Source organism: Accipiter gentilis, chromosome 3 (assembly GCF_929443795.1).
Source record: "Accipiter gentilis chromosome 3, bAccGen1.1, whole genome shotgun sequence".
NCBI classification, from domain to species: Eukaryota; Metazoa; Chordata; class Aves; order Accipitriformes; family Accipitridae; genus Astur; species Astur gentilis.
In genome coordinates this window covers 38,462,249-38,485,580 of record NC_064882.1, presented here as the reverse complement: position 1 = coordinate 38,485,580, position 23,332 = coordinate 38,462,249, and the positions used below count along the sequence as shown (strand labels likewise).

The window sequence follows — 23,332 nt, the reverse complement described above, 5'->3', positions numbered from 1 at the left end:
AGCTAACCTGAGCATATAATATGTGCTTCAAAGTAGATTTGTTTCTACCTAAAGTTTGAGCTGAATTTTCTTTTGCTTTTTTATACTGATGTGGGGTTTTTTGCATTTTGTTTTTTTACTTTGATCTCTTCTGATTTCTCTGGTATTGTAATCTCATATCTAACATCAAATGTTTAACATTATGGGGACTATCTAGACTTAAATTATTAGAAGCAAAGTGTCTTGCTGACTTCCTTAGACAGTTAATATCATGAAATAATGAAACTTTAACATGAATACACATACTTCAGAGCATGAATTTATCAATATTTGGGAAAAAAAGCATGCGGATTTCTTGGTGAACAAATGTCTGTGTATATATTTCTCTCTCATTTTGAATGTAAATTCTAAAGTCGTTCTTCCTAAAATTGCTTCTTTATGTTATTCAGTCTTTTCTGCTTGTATATGAATAACTGTTCTTGTCACAACTGTACATATACCCATATATGTATATATTGTTTTTAATAATCTATTCCAATAATAACTGAATCTTTGGCCAAGTACTGATTTTTGCTTGTCTACTTCTGGCTTTACAATATTTATGGTGGAATAAATCTAACAGACTGTATTGCATCCACATGTTTCTGATGCATATCACAATTTTATATATATATAAATTATACATGGTATCTTTTATACATATAGTCCATGCATATATATATTTTATATATATATAAATAAGTATGTTCTCAGTAGAATCTGCTAGAGGATAAATCTTAGAAGTAACCTCTGAACAGCTTCTGGTTCAGCTTCAGTGACTCCCCAACTTTTCCTGGGTGGGGGGAAATCCAAATATCCCATTGAGTTTCTTCTTTTGTTCTTAAAGTAAAAATGTACAAGAAGATGCCTATAAAATGCAGAACTGCAACACTGAGTTAATTGCCTTTTTACTATTTCCTGAGTCTTGCTAGCATTTAATAGCCAAAAAATGTTTCATGTGAAACTTTGATGTTTACAGAAAAGTAGTAGAGACTCTTAGAAAGTTGATTGCAGAGAATCCTAACTACATATGAAGTGTCTAGTAAGCTTTAGAAGCTGAATGACCAAATTAAAGGAATGGAGTTTGAATAGATGATATTAAGCCTGTACTTAGTCTTGGGAATATTACTCTCTGTTGTCTTATTACTGTCTGTTGATTTTCTGACACCCTGGGGTGGAATATAGCAAGGGGTCAGCATCAAACTGCAGCAAGCACTGGTGTGTTTTACCATTGTGGAGTTGTATTCTGAGGGGAAATGTCTTTCACTTATGAGCACAAATTTGGGTCTAAGTTGGTGGTTCTTCATATCTGGATTTTAGTGTTGTGTAGAGAAAGATCCTCAACCGTGAAATATGAATTGCTGTTGTTAATATAAATGAATTAGAGAGTTGGGAAAAAATGGATCTTGAGTTCTATGGTTAAACTATTTGTAATATAGGTCCTCAACTTCACAACTTTTCTTTGTATGTAGGTGGAAACTGGAAAAATTGCTTTAATCGGAAACCAAGAAGCCTTACCTTGCCTCTGTTGCACTTGATGATGGCTAATAATTTTGCCTTTGTATAATTCAGATTTCTATTCTGTTTCATTTGCAGAGACCTGAAGCCTGAGAATATACTCCTTGATGACTGTGGTAAGTAAAAATAAATTTAATTTTGAAATCAGGAATTACAAATCTAATTGATACTGTGCCAGAAACCAAAGGGATTTCTTCATGATAAAAGGGACCTGGTTGACAAATGTTAGCTTTAATTAGTAAAGAAGAAAACTGCCCTTGCTTTTTAGAAAGTAGGGTAAAATACTGGGTCTCTGGGGGATGACAATGATGATGTTTGAGGGGTCAATTTCCCACCTTAAAATGGCTACTTTCCCCCTTTTGCTCCCCCTTCTCCCCACTACCCTTGATTTAAGATGGCTAAAACTTTTATATGGCTTTGTTCTCTGTTTGTCTTTTCTTCGACTGCGGAAACATGATTTGTTAGAAGTGGGGCCAGAATTTTACTTGGCAAACTATAATGTTTAAGCAGTAAAGGAGAAAAGAAATCTGAAGCATCTCTGTTTTAACATTTCAACTAAAACAGGTCTGATGGTCACTGATGCATATGTGGCTGGAAGGAATCAAGGAAGTACAAACAATATGAAGAAATGTTTGTAGTTTTTTGTTTTTCAAAAGCCAACTTAATTTTCTTTGATGACTTTGTATGAAATTTATCAGGATCTTTTGAATTCACTGTAGAACATGTGCAGCAATTACCTTCTAAGCTGTGGATGAATATTACCAGTTTGTTCTTGTAATTGCTGAGTATTTTAGTTAAGCAAAAACTGTTTTTGAAGTCATTAGCACAGTATTTTTTTTAAAAAGTCAACATGTTCTGACTGAAAATTTCTAAAAAGGTGATGCTTGGGAGAAGTCACTTTCTAAGAGCTAAAGCTTTGCTAGACATCAAATGCATTCTTTAATTTTTCTCTCCAGCAATGCCTTCCAAAAGCTGAAGCCTTTTTTGAGGAAAGATATAGCCTTGCAGGACTGCACTAGAATGCATTCTCTCTGCCAGGGATATTCTGATCATGTTCCAGAGAGCAGAGGGGACTAATTAGAAAATCACTTCAGGAGCTCAGATCCTGCACTTAAAAAGGGGTTCATCAGATGTCAGGGAAAAGAAGAGCATCTGAATGTATTGAAAATAGCATTTGCTGCTAAAGAGCATTTAGTTATTTCCACCCAGTATATAGAATGTCACTTGTCTTTCTCTACTCTCTCTTCCCACCCCTTGATTATCTATCACATGTAAACAAGAAATTAATATGCTATTAACTAATATTGACACTGTAGATCTTTTTGAATGGCAGAGGGCACAAAGGGCACTCGGGCATTGGAATGGGCTACCCACAGGTGATGCAGTGTTCCCTCTTGGAGGCTTTCTAGACAAGAATTTAAAAAACCTTGAACACTTTGGGAAAGTAGGGTACTTTGTTAGAGGAAAACCTGGTGTCTCAGTACAGGCAACGGTTTCCCCATATTTGGAATAAATGGAGTAAATTCCCATGTCTTGTTAGGAAGTCAGAAAGCGAAGTGTTTGTGGCAGGAATACAGAATGGAAAAAATGCAAGTGTCTGATGCATAGATACAGAATTTTAAATGGGCAGTTATCATTTGTATTTGTCCTACAGTAGCAGCCTATGCCAAAGCTAGGAATTAGAGTACTTAACAGCAAATTTTTTCGTATGACCTTCAGGAAATCAGTTAGATCTGTGCCTCTTTTCCTTTAAGTATTTAAGCAAGAGTTGAATAATGATCAATCACTCCCTTCTAGCTAAGTTAAATAAACTTAGTACTATGAGTATATGAATGTTTTGATGTTTTGGGGTGTTTTTTTGATGAGGTATGCTACAGAAGTTGTTTGCTTTAAAAGTGATGATACTTTATTATTTGCTGACTATGCATAATTTATTTTAACATAAATAGGACATATCAGAATTTCAGATCTTGGATTAGCTGTGCAGATTCCAGAAGGAGAAACAGTCCGAGGACGGGTTGGAACTGTTGGTTACATGGGTATGTAAAGTATCCTTTGCTAGTTACGGTTTACCAGAAAACTTGCTTCTGTGAATGTATGAATGACTTGTCCAAAGAACTATATTGGGCCTGGATTAGTTAGTTACTAGACATTTTATGGGAAGAAAGGTTACAATATGTGGTGGTAGATGTTAGTAGTCAATTATAAGCCTACTGATAAACTTGAAAACTTAACTCAGGATATTCTACCTTTAGGTAGAACTTTAAGAAAGCACTTAATTTTTTTTCTGAGTTTCAAAGAGATTTAAGGTCACAGGTAAGCAGATGAATTACTATGACAACACATTTCTTTCCTTGCTTTGGAAAAGCTTCATTCTTAGTTTGTAAAGAATACTGCTCTTAAGTGTTAAAGAACTTAAGTGCTTCTCTTGGATATAAACAGAATCCTCACTGTAGAAATGAACGTTTCTTCAAGGCACAAAGGAGTTACGCAAAGATCTCTGCACAGAGCCAAAAGAGTACCTGAGAGTTTTTCCAATATTTAATTAGTCCATTTAAAGTGAATTGTCATGGGGGTTTCTTTGTTTTTGTTTCGTAGCTCCAGAAGTGCTCAAAAACGAAAAGTATACATTCAGCCCAGATTGGTGGGGTCTTGGGTGCTTGATTTATGAAATGATTGAAGGACAGTCTCCATTCAGGAAGCATAAGGAAAGGGTCAAACGGGATGAGATTGACCGGAGAGTAAAGGAAGACCAGGAAACGTATTCAGACAAGTTCTCAGAGGAGGCAAAATCCATCTGCAGGATGGTGGGTGAAGAGACATAGAGGTTTGAAAATTAAATTTCTAATCCTTTTTAAGAGATCAACTACTTTATTTTAACACCTTCTGTTGAAAATTTTTCAAGGCTGGAGTTTTTAAATCCTGCTTTGGTTCAATTGAAAGTTTGTGATTGTCCATGAATTGTTCAGTTACAAACTTTGAGAACTCAGAACTTTTTTTCAAGACAAAGGAAGGCTGCATAAATTGATTTTTTCATCATGTGAATGAAAAAGTCCAGCACTCCTTGGACCACATGTAATCGTAGATGGAGTACAATAGCATGCTCAACTTTAATACTGCGTGGGGAGAAATGGCAGAGCAGTATACTAGTTTCCTTGCCTAAAAGAGTCTGTATGAGATAGCAGCTTTTTTTTTATCTTGCATGTTCTTAAATTTAATAAAAGGAATATCTATGGAGAAAGATAGAAAAGTTTTCTTTATTAGTTTATGCAATACATGTGCATTACTTAAGCCCATTGGAAAAAAATCTAAGTCTGTATTTCCTGAAAGTAAAGTCTACTGCAAAGTCTGTACTGTAAAATCTATTCAGCATGGCATCAATTAAAATATTTTCATATAAATTTGGGTATAATCTTCAAATTGTCTGCTTTGAGGGATTCTTTTGTCTACTGAAAATCATCTTGCTCCCAGAATGTTGTAGTTTGGATTTCCAGTTCATTTTGATACCATGATAAATTTCATCTAATAAAAGGCCAAGTAACAAAATAAACTTATTGAAAGACATTGTATATAGATATTTATTTTATTTAAACTGTGGGATTATATCACTGGATCAACCTTTTTTTCCACATCTTTGCAGTTACTTGCTAAAAATCCAGGGGAACGACTGGGTTGCACTGAAGATGGAGCTGCTATTGTAAAGCAACATCCTATTTTCAAGAATATTAACTTCAAGAGGCTGGAAGCTAACATGTTAGAACCTCCATTCTTGCCAGATGTAAGTAGGTGAGACAGATTTGATTAGTATCTAAAAAGGCAAGAACTGTCATAATTCTATGTCAGCAATCATAGCAACCAAAAGCAACACACATGTGAAGTCCACAGAATCCTTGGAAGTTAGTTAAATTGGCAGGAGAATGCCATTGTAGCTATCGAAAGCTAGTTGTTTTGTGGCATTTCATCTGAGATTGCAAATCAATTTACAATAGTGGTATTGCTCTAGGGACCTTTGTAGCTGATTTCTTAGCCCTAAAACTCTACTTCCATAGCTCAGATGCTGAACAAATGAAGATTAACTTTGAAGAAATTACTCTGGAGTTGAAAGGAGAGTGACAGAAGATAAGCGAATTCTGACAACCGTGAAGAAATCCAGAGAAGTTGCATGCTGTTTCTGGTTTTGATATTTCTTTTCTGTTACTTGCAGGATGGATGGAACGGCTTACGTTCCTTATGAAGACAGCCTTTTAAGTGTTTGCATTTCTGTTTTGTAGTATAGAGTAATTTGGTGATCAGCAATGTGAAATAAATATTGCAGATTTCGCTCCCCCTTTGGTCATCTAGGAAGGAGAGGAAAAAAAAACAAAACAAAAAAAACATGAAAAAACAAAACCCAAAACCTTAATGAAGCAATCTTGTATTTGTACTGCAGCCACGTGCCGTATATTGTAAAGATGTCCTGGACATAGAGCAGTTCTCAACAGTAAAAGGAGTGAACCTGGATACTACAGATGATGACTTCTATTCCAAATTTGTTACAGGTTGTGTCTCAATCCCTTGGCAAAACGAGGTATTGTATATTTCATAAAAGATTATTTTCTTTAGCATAGCGATATAGAAGATTTAATAAAGGATATAATTTATAGTATTAACTTTCTTTGTGAGAAGTAAAGAAGTTTCTGCTTTAGACTTCTTTGCTGAAAGACTTCAGAAAAAAAGGTTTTCCCAAAACATAAACAACTTGCTAAAAATTGGGATCTACGGTAGATTTGCATAAATAGAATCTGGTATCTTTGTGTCATAGACACAGCATACAGAACAGTATTTAGCATCAGCATGACCACGTTTTCCTTGTTCTTCTATCACATTCAATATTGCTATTCATAGGAGAGGGATAGAATGCTATTCAAAGTATACAAAAGCAAATAGGCGCAATGCAAGCTGTTTGTGTATCATGCTTTTATATCAATAGAGTATCCAAGTGACATAGTAATACAGAACTGCAGACTCACCTTTTCTAAGGTTTCAAAACAGATGGTTCAATATTGATTGAGTCAGACTTTCTCTTAAAGCTTTTTCATCTGCCTAGTGAATGTGTATTCTAGTATTCTGCATAGAATACTAGAATTTTGCTACCTCTGCGTACAGTTCTCTCTGTATTTAGGAAATTCAAATCTTTATTGTTTTGGGAAGAGCACTCGATAACAATTATTTAAAATTGTAGTTCTTGTAATGAATGCCTTCCCCCTATTACAAGATGTTCATAACTTTCTGATATTAGTATTGTCTTAAATTCTACTAGTGTAGTTTCTTTCCCAGTTTGAGGTTTTTTATTTTATTTAGAGCTTGAACACAAAAGATGAACAATTTCTGAACAACTCAAAGAAAGTACATTCCCTTTTGTTTCCTTTTTGCTTTTTTTGTTTGGGTTTTTTTTTTTTTGCATTACATTAAGAAGGAGATTTGGAAGGTGTCATTTGACATAGGAAGTCTTCACTAAGAAGCAATGAACCTTAGGCTGTTGGAGAAATAAATATTACCTATGCTATGTTGTAATTCTGAACTTCAGAATATGATCTAGTCATTAAGAAATGTACTGCAGCTTAGTAACTCTAAACCCACATATAGGGATGAAGTTGAAAGTAGTTGTGGAATTCTGGTGATGGTAATTCCTTCTGTTCCAGGAATAACTATGCACACTTCATTTTACATTTGTGCTTTTATTTTCTTTTAATTCATGTTATTGAGCTTTCCCTCAAATCTTTGCTCTCAGTCTCTTAAGAATTCCTCCTCCCCTCCCATAATTTACCTTACATCATGGTTTACAACAAAAGCAGACCACATTTCTTCTTATTCCTCTTTATGTCCTCTCTCCCTCTACAAGTTGCACTCATTTGGTTGCATGCCCATTGTGATAGAAGTGTATCAGTGGCACTCGCCAATAAATGCCAACTACACGTGGGCATTAGCCACTCATCCCCTTCTGATCATGCCTGTTTGTTACATTTTGGCATTTACTCTTTCTGCTGTCCTTTCTGCACCCAGTAATTATGGGTTTAATTCTTTTGTTTTCTGTATACACAAACACAGATTATTTCAAAATCCCTTGCTTCTCTCCAGAGACCAATCTTCATTATGTCTTTTTTTTTTTCATGAAGTATTACCTTCTCTGTCTCATTGCCTTATTGCTAATTATGGTATACGTTAGTTGTGTTTTGATAGATGGTTGCCAAAACCACCAAAATTATGTTTAAATCACTGTGGTCCAACATCAGCTGCTTTTTCCCCAAGAATGCAATTTGTCCACTTTGTAAAAAGTATTCCCCCAATGCTATGCAGGTACTAGTATTCTGCATAGAATAATAATTTCTCCTACTCAATGTCATGTTTATTAATTAAGTTCAGTACAGGGTATAGAGACACTATATTTGTTAGGCTGGACTGCTCTGAAATGAGCAGAATAGATGAAAGGAAAATCAATTTCTGGTTCTAAAAACTTCTGCTTATTGCTTCATGGGCAGAAGAAATGCCTTACCAAAGCAAGGGAGCATTTGAGAACTTACCCACATGATAGTGCTCCCGTTGCTGTTCTTCAGCTCACTGGGTGTACAAGGAGAGTTAATGTAGACTCTCTTCCTTCCTTCCTTCATGGAGCTCTCTGAGTGGTGTAGTTTGGCTGATGAATTTGTAAGTTATTAGGAGTACCCAGCCAGAGTAAATAGATAATAAATGGAACTTGTTTCAGAGGCTTGTATGGATATTTCATTTATATTTCATATGTTTCAAAGATGATTGAAACGGGATGCTTTGAAGATATCAATGCCTATGAAACTGATGGTACTGTGTCACCAGACAGAGAGAGGTCTCCTAAACCAAAGAGAGGCTTCTTTCACAGACTTTTTAGTGGAGAGGTAAGGGTATTTCTTTTCTTTCATAGAAAATTACCAGTAAGACCTTAACATCCATTCATTTTTTAATATTATTTTGTGATAGGAAAAACAAGTTGTTCGCTGAATACTGAAACTAATGAAATCTGGTTTATTATGGCTTTGCTGCTGCTCTGCATTTCAGAAACTGTGGCAATCCCTATAATTCCAGGAGTTTTTCCTCCTGCAGCATTCTGTGTTCCTCTAGTGTCTGCTAGCTGTTTCCTGGGGAAAATGTAGTGTGTGCTGGTAACAGCTGTGCTATAGATCTTTCTTTCCTAAATTTGGATCTTGCTCCTTCTGTATTTTGCCAGTTTTTTATCAAAACTTCTGGGGAGACAATTTCAGGGATAATTAAGGCCCTCTCTGTAAAAACTTAAATAAAATTGACTAATGAACTCAGAAGTGAGTGTGGTGGAGCAATGGAACTCCTAGGACTCTCTCCTTTGGAAAGTTGGGCTCCCAATGATTCTTTCTAGTGTATTAAGCAAATAAGTAAAACTATCCCTTAAATGAATCAGTGTGAAGAAGTGTCACTAAACAAATGTTAAAATATCATAGGTAGTTAAATGTCTTTACCAAAACAACAACAATATGTGTTTATCCAGCTGACAATGCACAGCCTTTTCTTACACACATAACTTCTACTCTTGAGTAAACATTTAGAGGTATATGAATTGAGTATTTACCACCTAAAAGACATGTGGCATATTGTGCTTGTTTATAGGTTGTGAGAAGTAGGCTATTTGTAAAGGTTTTCAGTTGAAGATATTGTACACAATTCTGCTTGCTCAGTATGCCTGCACTTAGAATGGAATTACCTTGAGAAGCATGAGTATATTCCAGTAGAGAACACTTCTGTAGAAATTACAATTGCTTTCAAGCAGAAATGGAATTTTAAAATTGCTAGGAGCATATCATTAAGTAGCCACAACAGGGCCATGTATTAAAATTGCATGATGATTTTTTTGTCATTAGCTGGTAATTCACCTCTCTAAAATGGTACAATGCTAATGGAATGTATAATAGTACTGTCATTTTTGGTTCACCTTTTCAAATTCACTTTTCCCCCACTTACAGTAATAGAATAGAAGGAATGGTTAAGTGTACTAATAATGTCACATAGCTAAAGTTAAAGCTTCTGTCTTACTGTAGTCTCTTCCAGCTGAATCAGCAGGGTTCATACTGTCCCAATGTATGGTTCTATGTATTGAGAAAGAATCCTAAAAATATCAATAGCTCTTGAGAGCCTTCAGTTGGTTCTGAAGTAATCAGACTGCAGTTAATTGTCCTGTGAAGTTAAAAGAAGGAAAGAACTTAAGGTTAAATGAAACTTTAATGACTTGAGATTTCGGGTTGGGTTGTGGTTTCCCTTGATATTCCCAAAGCATGTAGTTAGTATGGAGTAAAATGTGCTGGAAAAAGAGCCATCACCCCCCACTCCTAGCCTTTCTGTGCCCCATAAAACACACAAACCAACAATAGTGTCAGTTCTGCAGCTGAATTGTCTCTTTGTCTTGCAGGTCTGCTTTAAATCTGATTGCAGTGATGATGAGCAGGAGTCCTCCAGACTTTAAATCATTTTACTCTCATCAGAAAGGATGAGCAAACTTTAAATGTTTTATATCTCTGTAGCAAAGTGTATTATATATATTTTTTACCTGAGTTCAAGGATTTTTGTACATTTGTACTTCATTTGTTTTAAGATGTATATTTTCACTAAAGCTTAATTGTACAAAAAAGCAATGAGTGCCATTTGAGTGAGTGTGTTTCGGTATGTATTTGATTTATCTTGATTATTTTTTTTTCTAGTGGGATGAATCTAGAAATACTAAAAGGATTTTAAAGAACAGAGATAATATCTATGGCATCAATGTAACTTGACTTTGTATGCTCCTGGTAAAACTCTTCTTGTTCATTAGGATCTTTATTAGCAGTTTTCTTAACAGTAAAATTGCTGTACTGATAAATTTCATAATTCCGGTATTATCCGGCAGCATGGCAGTGCTATTACCTAATGTATCTCTCAAGCAACTGCTAAGGAAAAAAAGGAATTCAGTGCACTGTGGCCAGCTATTATGAATTGCTCTTTACTCTCTGGCTCTGTAGAATGTCCTTCTGTATTTCTATATATAGAGAATAATTCTGAACATTTAGATTAATCCTGTTACAAAGTGTATTACCGCATTCTTCTCTTTTCTACCCATCTTACACATCCTCTCCAGACAGTTTCTTGGCATGGACCATGCAAGTAGACCTATGCCAAAATTTTATAACTATATTTTGAGTACTTTGTTGTCTTTACCAAAAGGATTTCTTTTTACCTGTGGGGACACCTTTTTATTTTTTTCTGTAAATGAAATTGTTTACAACTCCATGTAGGATGTTACAGTTTTATAATAGGTTAAAAAACAAAGCATGAGCTCTTCTTACCTCCTCTCTGCTTATTATGTTGTAATACACAATGTTGTAGGGTTTACAGCGATCACTGCCACTGAGGGAAGGACAAGGTAGTATTAAGTATCAAATTGAATTATGTAAATAATGTTTCCTTATAGCCTTTAAAAACTTCAACATTAAAAGCTGCCTTTAAAGATTGCTTAATGCAGATGTGGAACTGGTATTGAAGTTTTAGTTACAATTACCTGACGTTCATTAGTAAAACCATATCCAGCTGCTTGAAAGCTTGTCAAACTTTCATTCTTCTGGACTCAAAGTATGCCAGACTTTCTTTTTATTTTATAAAGTTTCCAGTAAAACTATTAATCTGTGTATGAGAATGCATTTAGGGAACACATTTCATTAAGAGCCTCTTCTGTTCTCAAAATTTGAGTTAGGGACTTGAAATGTGATGGAACTCTCTTGGAGACATGACTTTTGTTACATATTTTCTTCTGTTTTCTGAAGATTTGTCTCTACTGAGCATGCTTTTTTTTTTTTTCCCCCCCTCTCAAACCCCTAGGGCACCAACCAGACCACACATGTATTATACACACAGAGCAACTGAATATCCCTCTGCTTCAAATAGGTTTCTGCTTGTGATCTGCAGACTCACTGGAAGAAACTTAAGCTGCCTCTGAGAAACTCAAAAGATACATTTGATACTCAAGCCTAATGTCAGGTTTTAATTCACAGTATTTTGTCTCTAGTGACAAATGATTTAATGGGTTAGAATTTGAAAAAAAGTTGGAAAACTAGTGTGTTACAGAATCCCATTGGGACTGAGCTGATGTCTCTCTGAAATTGTTCCTCTTGGCTACTGTGCCACAGAAATGAGGAATGAGACTCTTTTCCTGCCTTTTCAGTGCATTTTTCCTCATGTCTAAAAGAGCACAGAGGACAGCAAAATGACTGCCCTAGAAAGTACAAAGGGAGAAATTGGCAGAGGGAGAGTTTGAATGAATTACTGGAAGATAGTCTGATGCAACATTGAAGGGATGGGAGGCTTGACAAAAAGAAAAATATCTGAAGTAAGGGTGTTGGCTGGAACCATTACGTGTGAGACAATGAGCTGGCATAGTCTGGCCTGACCCTCTTTACTATGTACCACAATAACAGAAGGACTCTAAAAAGATGGAAATGGAGAAATAGGGAAGTAACAAAAGTGTTTTATAAATACCTACCTGGTTGGAGAAGTTGTCATGTTTCTCCGATAAAGGAGTTTCATTTTTTAAGGTCTTAGGTTTGCTGTTCTGAGGCAAAGGTGACTGTATTAACACTAGACATATGGGGTGACAGTCTGGATTTAATGCCTGCTTAGAGAAACTTGAAATTTGGGCAAGAATACCATGGACACAAGCGGAGTAATTTTTGTGAAGAAAATACAGGGATTGGCTTTAACAAATAAAAAAAAAATCTGAAAGTCTATTTATCATGTATTTCAAATTTTCTTTCCATATTGGAGGGGGAGGGATCTTAACTTAAAAAAAAAATAATAAAGAAACCAACTCCTCTATTTAGGAGTGCTGAGACTTAACACTTACTCTCCAGGGATCTGTGAAGAAAAAAAAGGCTCGATGAAGAGAAAAGGGAAGTTGTTCCTAAGAAGTGGTTATTTATAAGTCTGCTTCTTTGAAAAAGGAACTCCCACCGTGCAAAAAAGTGGAGGATTTGTTTGTTTTTATGAAGCTTTATTTAGTTTCATTTCACAAGTTTTTTCTTATGTTCTGAATAATACTATTAAATTGTTTTTGAGTAACTACATGTTTGCAGGATTAAGATCTAAATTCTGTTGCTTTTGGGGTTTTGTTTGTTTGTTTGTTTTTTCCCCAGTAGGCTCAAGATGGCATTTTTCTACTATAAATTTGTCCCTTTTGGCTAGAAATATAACCACATCATAATGACTAGATACTACTTAATGTGAATCCCCTAAGGAATTAGAAAATGCAAGAAACTGGAAGGATCAGCATGACTCTCCTTATACGGCACATGGAGATGAAGATCTTATGCTGTTTAATCTAACATTGGTTAAATATCTTTACTGGAGTATTAGTAGCTTGGAGATGCATTTCGAAAGCGGGAAAGGGTAAGGAGAAGGGAGAACACCTGAAAGCAAAATATTGTGGTGTGATAAATTTAATATGAACTTTGCTCTTGGTTTTTGTAGGACATAACTGAGACAAAGAAGGGGGAAGGCAGCAGGTTGTGTTTACTGATTATATAGCCTTTTATTTCCATGAAGTTATTTAAAAAAAAAAAAAGAAAAGCCAAGGTAAATTCTTGTCATTTCAGTACGACTTCATTATACCTCCATGAATTCAGATTCTAGATCCATGTGTTAGAAGGCTTTAATAGCAGTGAGACAATCCAACAGCCCAACTGCTTTGTTCTACTGGTGCAAGATATGGAAAGATCTATGGAATTCCATGGAGTCACTTGCATGAGATCAACCCTCCTTTTCTGTGGCTTGTGTTTCCAAGCATTTGTGTATGTAAGTCTTAATGTCTGCTTGTGCATACCTCATGAATCTATATATTTAGCTCAAAATTCAGAAACTGTGAAACAATGTACCAGTATCTTATTGGTTTACTTAATGCTTTTGAATGTTGTGACTAACAGAATAGAATCTTCATGCCTCAGGGTTGTTATCTTTCTATAAAAAAAAATTGTCAGCTTTTTTTTTTTTCCAGAGGTGTGGTGTTCATAATAGAGATGGTGTTATGTTTCTGGATTGTAACAACAAAACAGTCTCAGTTGAAAAAATGAGCACTTAAAAATAAATACTGTATAGTAATAAACAGGAAAAAACCTGTGGCATTTCTGTAACAAAGACAGTGCTATTGACAAATCTTAGCCTTCAATAGAAGATGTTGTATGTCTTTTTTTCCCCAAATCATTCTTAAAACAATAGATCTGAAGGGTTTTGATTATGAAAGAGAATTATCTCCATCTCAGAATAGAATTATGTCTAATTTGAGAAATCAATGATAGGAGCTTTCTAAAAACAACTAAAAATCCATTTTTAGAATGCATTTCAATTATTTTTCATACAATACTGATGCAAAAAATTTCTCATTGCCATTTGTACAAACGCAGAATACTTGTTTACAAGTTACTAAAATAAGTCAACAGAAGTAATATTATTTTGCTTTGGTTTACAATTTAGTATTATGCTAATTTAACATTGGAATTATCACCTTCACTTTAGTGTAGATTTTCAGAAAATACTTCTCTTTAGGAGTACGTAAAAAATCAGATTAAAATTAAAAAAATAATGGAAAGCATCTTTAAGCTAAATTTATGTTTACTTTGATTTGAATTACCTGCCTGGCTCATTTTGGTGATGATGATGTCTCTTCTGCTGAATGTACAGTTCTTCTTTTATTTCATAATTGTTCTTATGGTGTAACTTAAGTTTTGCACATGAGATGTAGGTAACTTTTCTGATGTCCCACATGTATCCAAACCACCAGAATTCTTTCCAAGTATAGTGAAGCTGACTGTTAAATGTGATGTGTTAGTTCCGGTATCTCCGAACCACTGAACTGTTCTTGTATGAGCTGTTTTCCTGGATGTTCTAGCATTGTTACTCCTGAAATAAAAGCAAAACACTGTCGCATATCTCAACCACATGTATTACTGTCTAATGTGATTTATTTACCATGTCTATCATGGTAGCTGGGATAGAGAAAAGAAAAATTGTAATTTGAAAAAAAAATTGCAATTTGTTGAAGCACAAAATGTGTATTACATGCTGTGAGTTCTTTACCAATGTAAGATTGTCAGATCCAGGAAAAAGTGCCCCAGCTCTGTTGTATTTGCTCAATGGATACCTTATCTCATGGTCTGAATCTTGATTGCTAAAATTTCTATGTGAAAAGACAGAATTATTGGAATGGGCTGTTTAACACATTTATTGTGGTAACACTATGAATGTGAGTGCAAGACTGATCAATAGTAGCTGTAGCTCTACTTGTCATTAGCTTTATCACGCATATTGAATTTTATACTATCACCAAAGGAGACTAACCAGACTTCACTCTCCTTGAGAGAATTTATACCTTGATATTAGTTGGATTTGTGGGTTTTTTTACATCAAATGCTTTTCAACAGTAGGCTGCTTGTATCTTCAACATTTTGCCCTGTTTATGCAAAAGCTTTCACTGTAATTTTATGACATGAGTTGAAGGGCTAAGCACTCAATTACTATACAAAACAGCTTCAAATTAAGTGACTTTAACAATGATAAAACCGTGCTATGGCATATTGCAGATTATCTGTGCATATGTTGAACTACATGGGCCAGCAGTCTCATGAAGTCTATTGGATAATTTGAGTAGTACCAACTACTTGCTGAATTGTTTGTAGAAATGCAGAATTGCTGACCTAAGTGTGACTTTCAGGACAGAGCGAAAAATATTCTTGATGTGCTTGTCCAACCTGTTCTTAAAAACATTAAATCAAGAGGTAACATGCCTAGGTAGCCTGTGTTTAGGAAACCTTTCCACGTTCATGATGTTCATGTCTGTGTTATAGACAAGGCAAAAGCATGTTTCTTGGTTTTTTCTCCTGCAGGTTGAGATGAATTCATTGTGATCCACTAAATTACATATGACTTTTTAGGTATTCACTGTTACTCCCTTGAGATTGTGACTTTATTTTTCTTTGTGCTAATGATGGCTTTACAAAAATGCCTGTTCTCTAACCCTGCCTGCTTATTCTTGCCCCTTGCCAGTTTTACATGACTTTATTTTTGCCAGTGCAGCTGTTTGTGGGGCTGCTGTTCGAACAGGTGAGTGGCATGATATGTGCAAAACCATGCATTGGTAAATTGTAATTGGGAGAACCTATTGATAAGGTACTTGCCAAAGAAAAATCTGATATCCTTGAGTTCTCTTCCAGTTCCCTCAACTCCTGGTTTATGAGCCAGAGGGCTCGCGCTGCCGATACAGTTGGGAAAGAAGGAGAACAAAGAGGAGTGTGCTTGCAGGCAGGCATTGCCTTGTCCTTCCTGCCGGTGAGTCAGCAACCCTTAGGGGCCTGGCATGCATTTTGGTCTGAAGCTTCAAAACAGGTTTGCAAAGACTGACTTGGGTGGTGGCTTGTTTAATCTTTGATAAGAGCTTATGCTCTTTTTAACGTGCTTAAATTTATTTCAAAGTGTGGAGTGGCTCATGTAACTATCACATAGCTGGACTGCTGCGTACACTATGCTGTCATCTTTTTTCATGTATTTGCTAAATAAAAAATTCATGATTGTCCCTATGTTCCAGAGAAAACTGCCTGCGAGCTTTATCATAAAATAATCAGGAAAAATATTCTTTTTACCTTAAAAGCTCACATTTTGTTACACATTTATAATGAAATAGGGGTTTTGCTAGAATAGAAGTTGAGTTGCTTTCAGTGCTGTAGCTAGGTTTACTTTCAGAGTAATGTTTCAAATGGTTCATCTTTTATTAACACGCTAACAGAGCACTGTTTTACTGAATATTTGGCAAGAATGTGATCAGTGAGGTGGTTCTGTCATGACTTATGTTGGCCTGAATATCCAAAGACATAAGCTTTGCTGCTTTTGTCCATCCCTACTAGCAATAACTAAGTTGCATATTATTAGTGGGACTTTCTTTTCTTAAAAGTTTCAAGACCTGTTCTCCATTTCCATTGCGGGAACCAATTTCATGTGTTTGAGATCCAAGTTGTCTTGCCAGTTCTTATCAGCTGTCATTTAAAATGTGTATCGGCAACTAAGTGTATTCAAATCAGTGGCTGTAATTGGAAAGTTCACAATACTGTTGGTTGTTTTTAATGAAGTGGTGAGTAATAGCATCACCAATTTAAATATCGTATACTGTATATTTAATATGTGCTTTAAGAGTGCAAAACCTATTCTCTGATAACGCAAGCCCAGACGCACGGGAGGAGCACTGAAAGGCTAACGGGTGCGTAGCCAAGGTTTCAATGTCCTGTTCCTGTAAGTGTTCCCTCTTTACACGCAGCCTCAAATAAAGGCCCGATGCCGGCAGCGCCTTTGGCAACCACCTGTGTGCTAAGGGGGCTTGCTGGAACTGGGAGTGGGCGAGCCGTGGGGGCTACCTGTCACGCGTACTGCCGGCCCGGCGGGCTCTAGGACCCAGCGCCCCCTCCCTGCTCAGCCGCCCGGGGAGCAAGGGCGCTGGGTCTTCCTCACGCGCTGCCGTCTGCCTGATCCATATTCGGGAAGGGGCGGAGCCCTCTTTCTGATTGGACAGATTGTGGCTCCCCCTGCTGCCCCGCCCCATACCTAGCCCGCGTGCCTGTGTGTGTACGTACGTAAGGGTGCGCGTGACACCGGGCCGGGCGCTGCGGTCTGCGCATGCGCGCCCGGCGCGGCCGAGGCCAGGGCTGGGACCTTGCTCCGGGGTGGGCGGAGCAGCCCGGGAAAGGGGGCGGGGGCGGGGCAGCAGCGTGGGGACTGATGGGACGGATTCAAGATGGCGGCGGGGCAGCTGGGGAGTGCTCGCGGCCCCCTGCGGCGTCTCCCTCATTCATTGCGGCAGTGACGGGCGGCGCGGCGTGAGCTGGCGGCGGCGCCTCCTCGGCTGGCCTGAGCTTGCCGGGCGAGCGGGAGAGAGCGAGTCCGGGAGGAGGAGAGTCGGGCGAGAGTCGGGCCCGCCAGGAGGAAGGCGGGCGCCGCCGGGCGCCTGTGAGAGGGCGGGTCGGAGCGGCGGGTCGGTGCCGCCGGCGCGGGCGGAGCGGCCATGGCCACCATGGAGAAGCTGATGAAGGCCTTCGAGTCGTTGCGCTCCTTCCAGCAGCAGCAGGGTCCGGCTGCCATCCCCGAGGAGCCGCTCCAGAGACCGTGAGTGACCCGCACCCGGGGACTGGGAGGGCTCCCGAAACGCTTCGGCGACACCCTCCCCTGGCCCCCGGAGGGAGGCCGCCCCGCCGAGCCGCTGCCGTTCGGGCGCTGCTGACAGCCTGAGGGGGCAGCTGGCAGTCCCCGGAGGAGTTGGTCCCGGGGTGCTTCCCTGTCCTTGGCGGGGGGGTCTTCCTGCGGACGTGTCTGGGAGTGCTGCCTGCTCGCTATTTAAGTTTAAGCCAGGAGTAACTTTCTGGGCAAGCACACTCGAAAATGTAGCAGTATGGGTCATGAACGGGACGTACAAGAATGCTACATGGGTTTCACAGGCTGGTTCTAGGAAGAAGAACCTTAGTTTCAGCTAATATGCTGCTGGAAAAAAGGCAAAAGCCCCTAAGTGTAACTTAAAGCACTAAGCCTTGTAGAGCTGCAATCTGAGCTCTGATGCATCTGGGGGGAGGTGGTGTGGATGTCTGTTTATGGCAAACTTCACTTAAATGCTTGTGCTGTGACTTGCTGTGCAGAGACCTGGGAGGAATTAGTTTAAATATTCCTGATACCTTTTTGCTTTCTTAAACGTTAGGGACAAATGCATTACGTCCATGAGATATTCAGGTTTCCCATGGGGAGGCATTACTGGAGGACAAGGACAAGGAGCTGTTCAGTACCACAGTGCTGCCCCTTACATTTGCATCCTCTAAAAATAACTTCTATTGAGCAGGTGAAAAGACATGAAGATTTTTACAGGATAAATACATGAGTCACGCTGTTGCTTTTTCTCCAGCTGTTGGGGAGACAGCAGAAGCAGAAGGGTTGAGGAGCAGGTAACTTCTAAATTGGCAGTTTCGTAGTGTTTTGGCAGAGGATACTAAGCACTGGAGCTGGGCTCTTGGCCACCTGCTCCTACAGTACTTTCTGATATGGATGCCAACTAACCTATCATGGTTGATACTGATTGGAGAGTGTTGTCTCAAACAATCTCAATGCATTTTCATACTTTTGGGGGATAGTAGATGAAAAAAATCATCTTCTTTGTGAGCTAATTGTTTTTAGATGCCTTACTGGTCTGCAGGGACTAATTGCTCTGTTACTTGCATTTTTTGTGCTAGTACTCTGTGTGACAAGGAGGATAGGTGGCCATCTAATTCCAATCTTTCCTATATGTAGTTGAAAGAAAAAATCTCTAAAAAGTTACTGACGAGATAGGTCATGGTATTTCAAGAGGAAGTTCTGAAAATTATTTGTGATGCTTGCTGAGGGATGTTATGCTTGGTTTGGGGGTGTGAATTTAGGCATACTCTACTCAAAACATGATAAAATTAGGATTGTAGTTGTCCTTGTTGACTTTGCTTTGTGTTTAAAAATAGGCTATATGTTTTCAGAAAGCTGATGATATTGTATGCCCCCAGGAGCTCTACAAATTCAGTAACAGCATTAAGCCTCATAAAAGCCTGTGAAAGGATATTGTGACAGTCTTTGCTGAAGTTTCCCAAACTTCTAGTGAAATACCAGCTGATATCTCAAATGTAATTTGCAATACTGTCTGCATTTGTTTGTTTTTGTAATGGACTGGAAAGGAAAATTCCCTCTGTGTTTTCCTTGTGTTTGGGTAGAGGTGTTCATCTTCGCTGTGGTTCTGTACAAATAGCGCTTAAATATTTTGTAGTTCTATGTGGTAAATTCCTATTGTTCTATCTGTTTATTGTTATGAAAGGATGGGAGCTTATCTATGGGTAATAAAAGAATAAATTAATTGGTGAATGTCATAGCATAAATGCTACTGATTTGCTCTTTGTTTCATTAGATATTTATTTGGCATTGTCCATTAGATCAAAGTTGTCCTGTTACCTAAATTAGATGAGTGAGAAGCTGTTGTTCCTCAAGTTATAATCTCATTGTTACAGGTGGTGTTAGACATTTTTTTTGTTAGGCTTTGTTGCTACAGTAAAACAACCCACCTGTACTTTTTTTTTTCCTCCCCAAATAAGCTACCTTAATTTTACAACAGTACAATGTTACCTCTACATGATTAAAAATAATAATTAAAAAAAATCTTTCCTGTTGGAGTAGGCAAAAATGGCCTTTTAAATATTTTTCATAGAAACTGACCATTCCACATCTGGTTAGTGAATGAGTCCTGCTAAGTACTGTCTGTCTCCTGCTATGAAATGTTTTCAGATCACAGAGATTGGGGTAGAGAAGACTTAATTGTTTACACAACATGTATTGAAGTTTTTCTTCAGTTTATTTTAAGACAATGACTTCTGAACTCTTGATAAAACTGACTTCCTGGCTTTACTTTTTTTTATTAGAATATTAACTTAATTCAAGCTTTTACCAAGAAGGTAAGAGCTTTTTCTGTTTTAAGAGATTTTAATCAGCAATAATAATGTGTTCTGCTTTTATTATGCGTTACATTAGTCAGACATCAGTTTCTGGCCCCCTCTCTTATCTATTTCTTGCTGGTTTTTTTGTTCTATGAAGACTTAGGTTGAGCTCTCTGTTGTCATATTGCTTCTATACACTTCTGCTGAGGCACCTTATTTTTTTCCATATCTATTTTTAGCTTTTTAGACCCTTAAATTTTGGTTGGAGTTGGGTTGTTTTGTTTTGGATGACAAAGCTCCCACTAACAAAATTTGATTAGTATGATGTAAGAATTTCAGAGTTTAAACAGTGAAACTAAAAAGCAGATGGGCTCTCACACATTCTATATTTTATGTTTTATTCATTTTTACCTCTATCAGTAAGCTGAGAGAATGACTTGCTAATGTTTATTCTGGAAAAGTACTTAGCTTTGATTTGATTAATCCAAAGGTAGATTCTTCACCTTTTCTCTTGTCAACTTGTTCTAATAGTTAATTATTGTAATTGTTTTTTAATTGTGACCTATTTTGATTTTTTTTCTTACCTTTAATTGTGTTATTTAACAGCACAAGGTGTTGCACGAGCCAAAGTGTTGTCCAGCGATATGCATTTTTCTATGCTCGTGAATTCTTCTGGTTTTTTTAATGTTTGACTGAAGCTGTGATTGTAGGTTCGTTCATCAGTGCTGTATGTAGAGGTATCATGAATTTTTTGCTTAACTGAGGACCATGTGAACTGCATGGATAATACATATTGCCCTGCTTCTCAGTGGTGGTTCCTAGATGGTTTTTTGAAGTTACCATTTTGACGGTGTGTTTTAGACCTGTTCTAGTTAATTTGACTATCCATCATTGTCTGTGTTACTATACATTGTTTGAAGTGTCTGCCATATTTGGGCTTAGTTTGTATCTTGATCCATTCACATTTCTGTTTGTCGTTAATAGAATCTTTTTTGAGTTTCCCATTACTTTTCTCAAGATTAATGTCACGCTGTTTGCCTTGGCCTTTTTTCTTAATGCTGGTTCAGCTTTAGAGCTTCTGTACTCTTTTTACATATCCTTAATTCAAGGCCTAAAAAATTATCATCATTGACCTGCATCTCTTTGTAGCCAGCTTCATGCTCAGAGTGCAGAATTACCTGGGCTTGCTGGTTTTACACTGTTTATTAATCTTTTTGGCTAGAGATTGTCTGTAGAAGTATGCAGAAGATTCAACTCCTCTGCATGTGAGATGAAGCTTTCCTGTAGATAACTGCTACTTCCAATATCTCCTGCCTTCTGTTACTCATCAAACTGAAATGACCTTACCCTTAGGGCTTGCTCCTTAAGCTCTCTTCTAAGAAATGTGTGATGCTTCTGTTCTCCCTTTAGGTATGCTCATCAGCAGTTTGCCTGAGGACTTCATAATACTTCTTTGATTTGGGGTTTGTTTTTTTTAATAAAGAGGTCATGTGTTCTGTCTCTAGAAACTGTTCTGTTATCCTTTTCCTTCTGTAGGCACAGAAAATGTATGTGCACATGATGTACATTAAGCGTTTGTCTTCCACCTTTTCTTTCATTTCTTAAAAGGCTGATTTTTTTAGAAGTTGAATAACCAAATGGCAGGTAAAAGATTCAGTACAGCAAACTTGGTTGAATGTTTGTTCATCTTTCCCTTTGGATAGTAACTGATAATTAGTCTTCACCTCTAGTTTCTGTTATTTCAGTTTAAATGGTAGCTTGTTACCTATATGCCTTCCTTCTAAGTTTTCATGTAAAATTTTCTCTAGTCAGGCCTTTTTAAATGAGGTGGTGGATTCAGTGTTAGGTGAGCTTTCTGTTTAGAGAAATCTGCCGAAGAGGTTGATCTGTACTATTCTGAGTAGTATTTAACACTACTGCCTGCCTTGCTCAGGGCTATATTATGTGTGGATAATAAAGAACTTTATTCTGAAAGCAGTCTCATTCAATATCTTTAATATGTTTTGTATCGGAAATGGTGGGCTTATGGGCAAGTTCAGATGTGCCTGTTCTATTCTTGGGTTGAACGTGTACTGAAAATGGTGCTCATGAGAGACGTGGGCAATGCTAGGTAAAATTATCATAAAAGTTTCTTAGATGCCTGTTCACATCAATAGTACTTAAGGTGTAAAATCAGTTGGACATTTTTGGAAGTATTTGCTGTTAGGTTAGAGGTGATCTGAAAGTGCTGTGAAAGACTCTGTGATGCTTTTTCAAGATACAGGGAGAGACACTTTATATCTTGATCAAAGTCAGATTGTCTACTCATTCTGCCAGTTGCTTAAGAACACAAGCCATAGAAGAGACCCTCTTTAAGGAATGCTGAAGCTTACCTAAACAAAATACAGCCAAATTATAACAGAAAAAATGGCTTTGTTCAGAACTATTCCTTAAACTTTTAGAAAGAGAAAGTATTTCAGGAGTAAGATGAGAGGATCCTTGGGAGAAAAAATGAAATCTTAGAAGCAAACACTTCTCAACCCCTGAATTCCAACCTGATGGAATTAAAAGGATAGGTGTCCTCACAAAGAATGACTTTTTCAAAAAACTGTACTGTTATTTGAGCTAAAGCTCTTAAATATTACAGCTTAGTTCTTCAAAATTTTTGTCTAACAATGTATTTTGACTTAGCTTAATTTAATGTTCTTATTGGCTACTTGCTGTTGGTCCTTAATGTTGTGTTAACTATATTAATGTATCTCAAGGCTGTTCACATCATTTTCCAACTTCTAGTTCAGAAGCGTTGTTTTGCTATTTGATGGTTTTGCTGCTTTTTGCTAAGACAGAAAATTAAATGTTAAAAATAGAGATGATTAATTTTCACTTGGAAAACAAAAGGGAAGATTCTCTGTGAATGTGAGTGGAGCAGGTACCTCCTTGTTGTGAAACAGACCCAGGAGAGCCACCTTTGGGTGTGCAGTTTCCTGCACTTCTGCTTTCCTAGAAGTGTTTCTGCGTCAGTAAAGAGTAGGAGACACTGAGATTTTACTTAATTGTATGCAGTCATAGTTGTGAGTATCTCTCTTTTTTTTCAGTTTCTTTGGGGGAGGAACAGGGAAGAAGCTTCTGTTATAGACTCAGCCATAAATGGTTATAGGAGCTTATGTCACGTTGAAGTGAATGTTAAACAAATTTTGTGAAGTACAAGCTTTTCATATTGCGCTCTGCCTTGCTTGTAGGTATGCATTCTTTGTTTCTGTGAATTTTATTCTCTTTGTTTTACACTTACC

At 37.4% G+C, this 23,332-nt stretch overlaps 2 protein-coding genes across 10 annotated transcripts in view; both read left to right on the top strand.

Moving 5' to 3' along the window:
- Positions 1-16,094, top strand: part of GRK4 (G protein-coupled receptor kinase 4) — a 45,460-nt gene extending 29,366 nt beyond the window's left edge. For 3 of the 8 annotated variants that reach the window (XM_049835402.1, XM_049835462.1, XM_049835453.1), the window contains 7 exons: positions 1,615-1,652; positions 3,486-3,575; positions 4,135-4,343; positions 5,177-5,314; positions 5,966-6,103; positions 8,322-8,444; positions 9,983-16,094. In XM_049835402.1, coding sequence (XP_049691359.1) covers positions 1,615-1,652; positions 3,486-3,575; positions 4,135-4,343; positions 5,177-5,314; positions 5,966-6,103; positions 8,322-8,444; positions 9,983-10,036 — 790 coding nt within the window. In that variant the 3' untranslated portion in view covers positions 10,037-16,094. Of the gene's footprint in view, positions 1-1,614; positions 1,653-3,485; positions 3,576-4,134; positions 4,344-5,176; positions 5,323-5,585; positions 6,104-8,321; positions 8,445-9,982 lie in introns of those variants that run through there. The other 5 variants (XR_007510334.1, XM_049835424.1, XM_049835442.1 and 2 more) reach the window with 5 other exon arrangements.
- A 1,268-nt stretch (positions 16,095-17,362) lies between these two features.
- The window catches only part of HTT (huntingtin), an 87,505-nt gene continuing 81,535 nt past the window's right edge, over positions 17,363-23,332 (top strand). For both annotated transcript variants that reach the window (XM_049797908.1, XM_049797907.1), the window contains exon 1: positions 17,363-17,736. In XM_049797908.1, the coding sequence (XP_049653865.1) occupies positions 17,636-17,736 (101 nt within the window). In that variant the 5' untranslated portion in view covers positions 17,363-17,635. The remainder of the gene's footprint in view (positions 17,737-23,332) is intronic.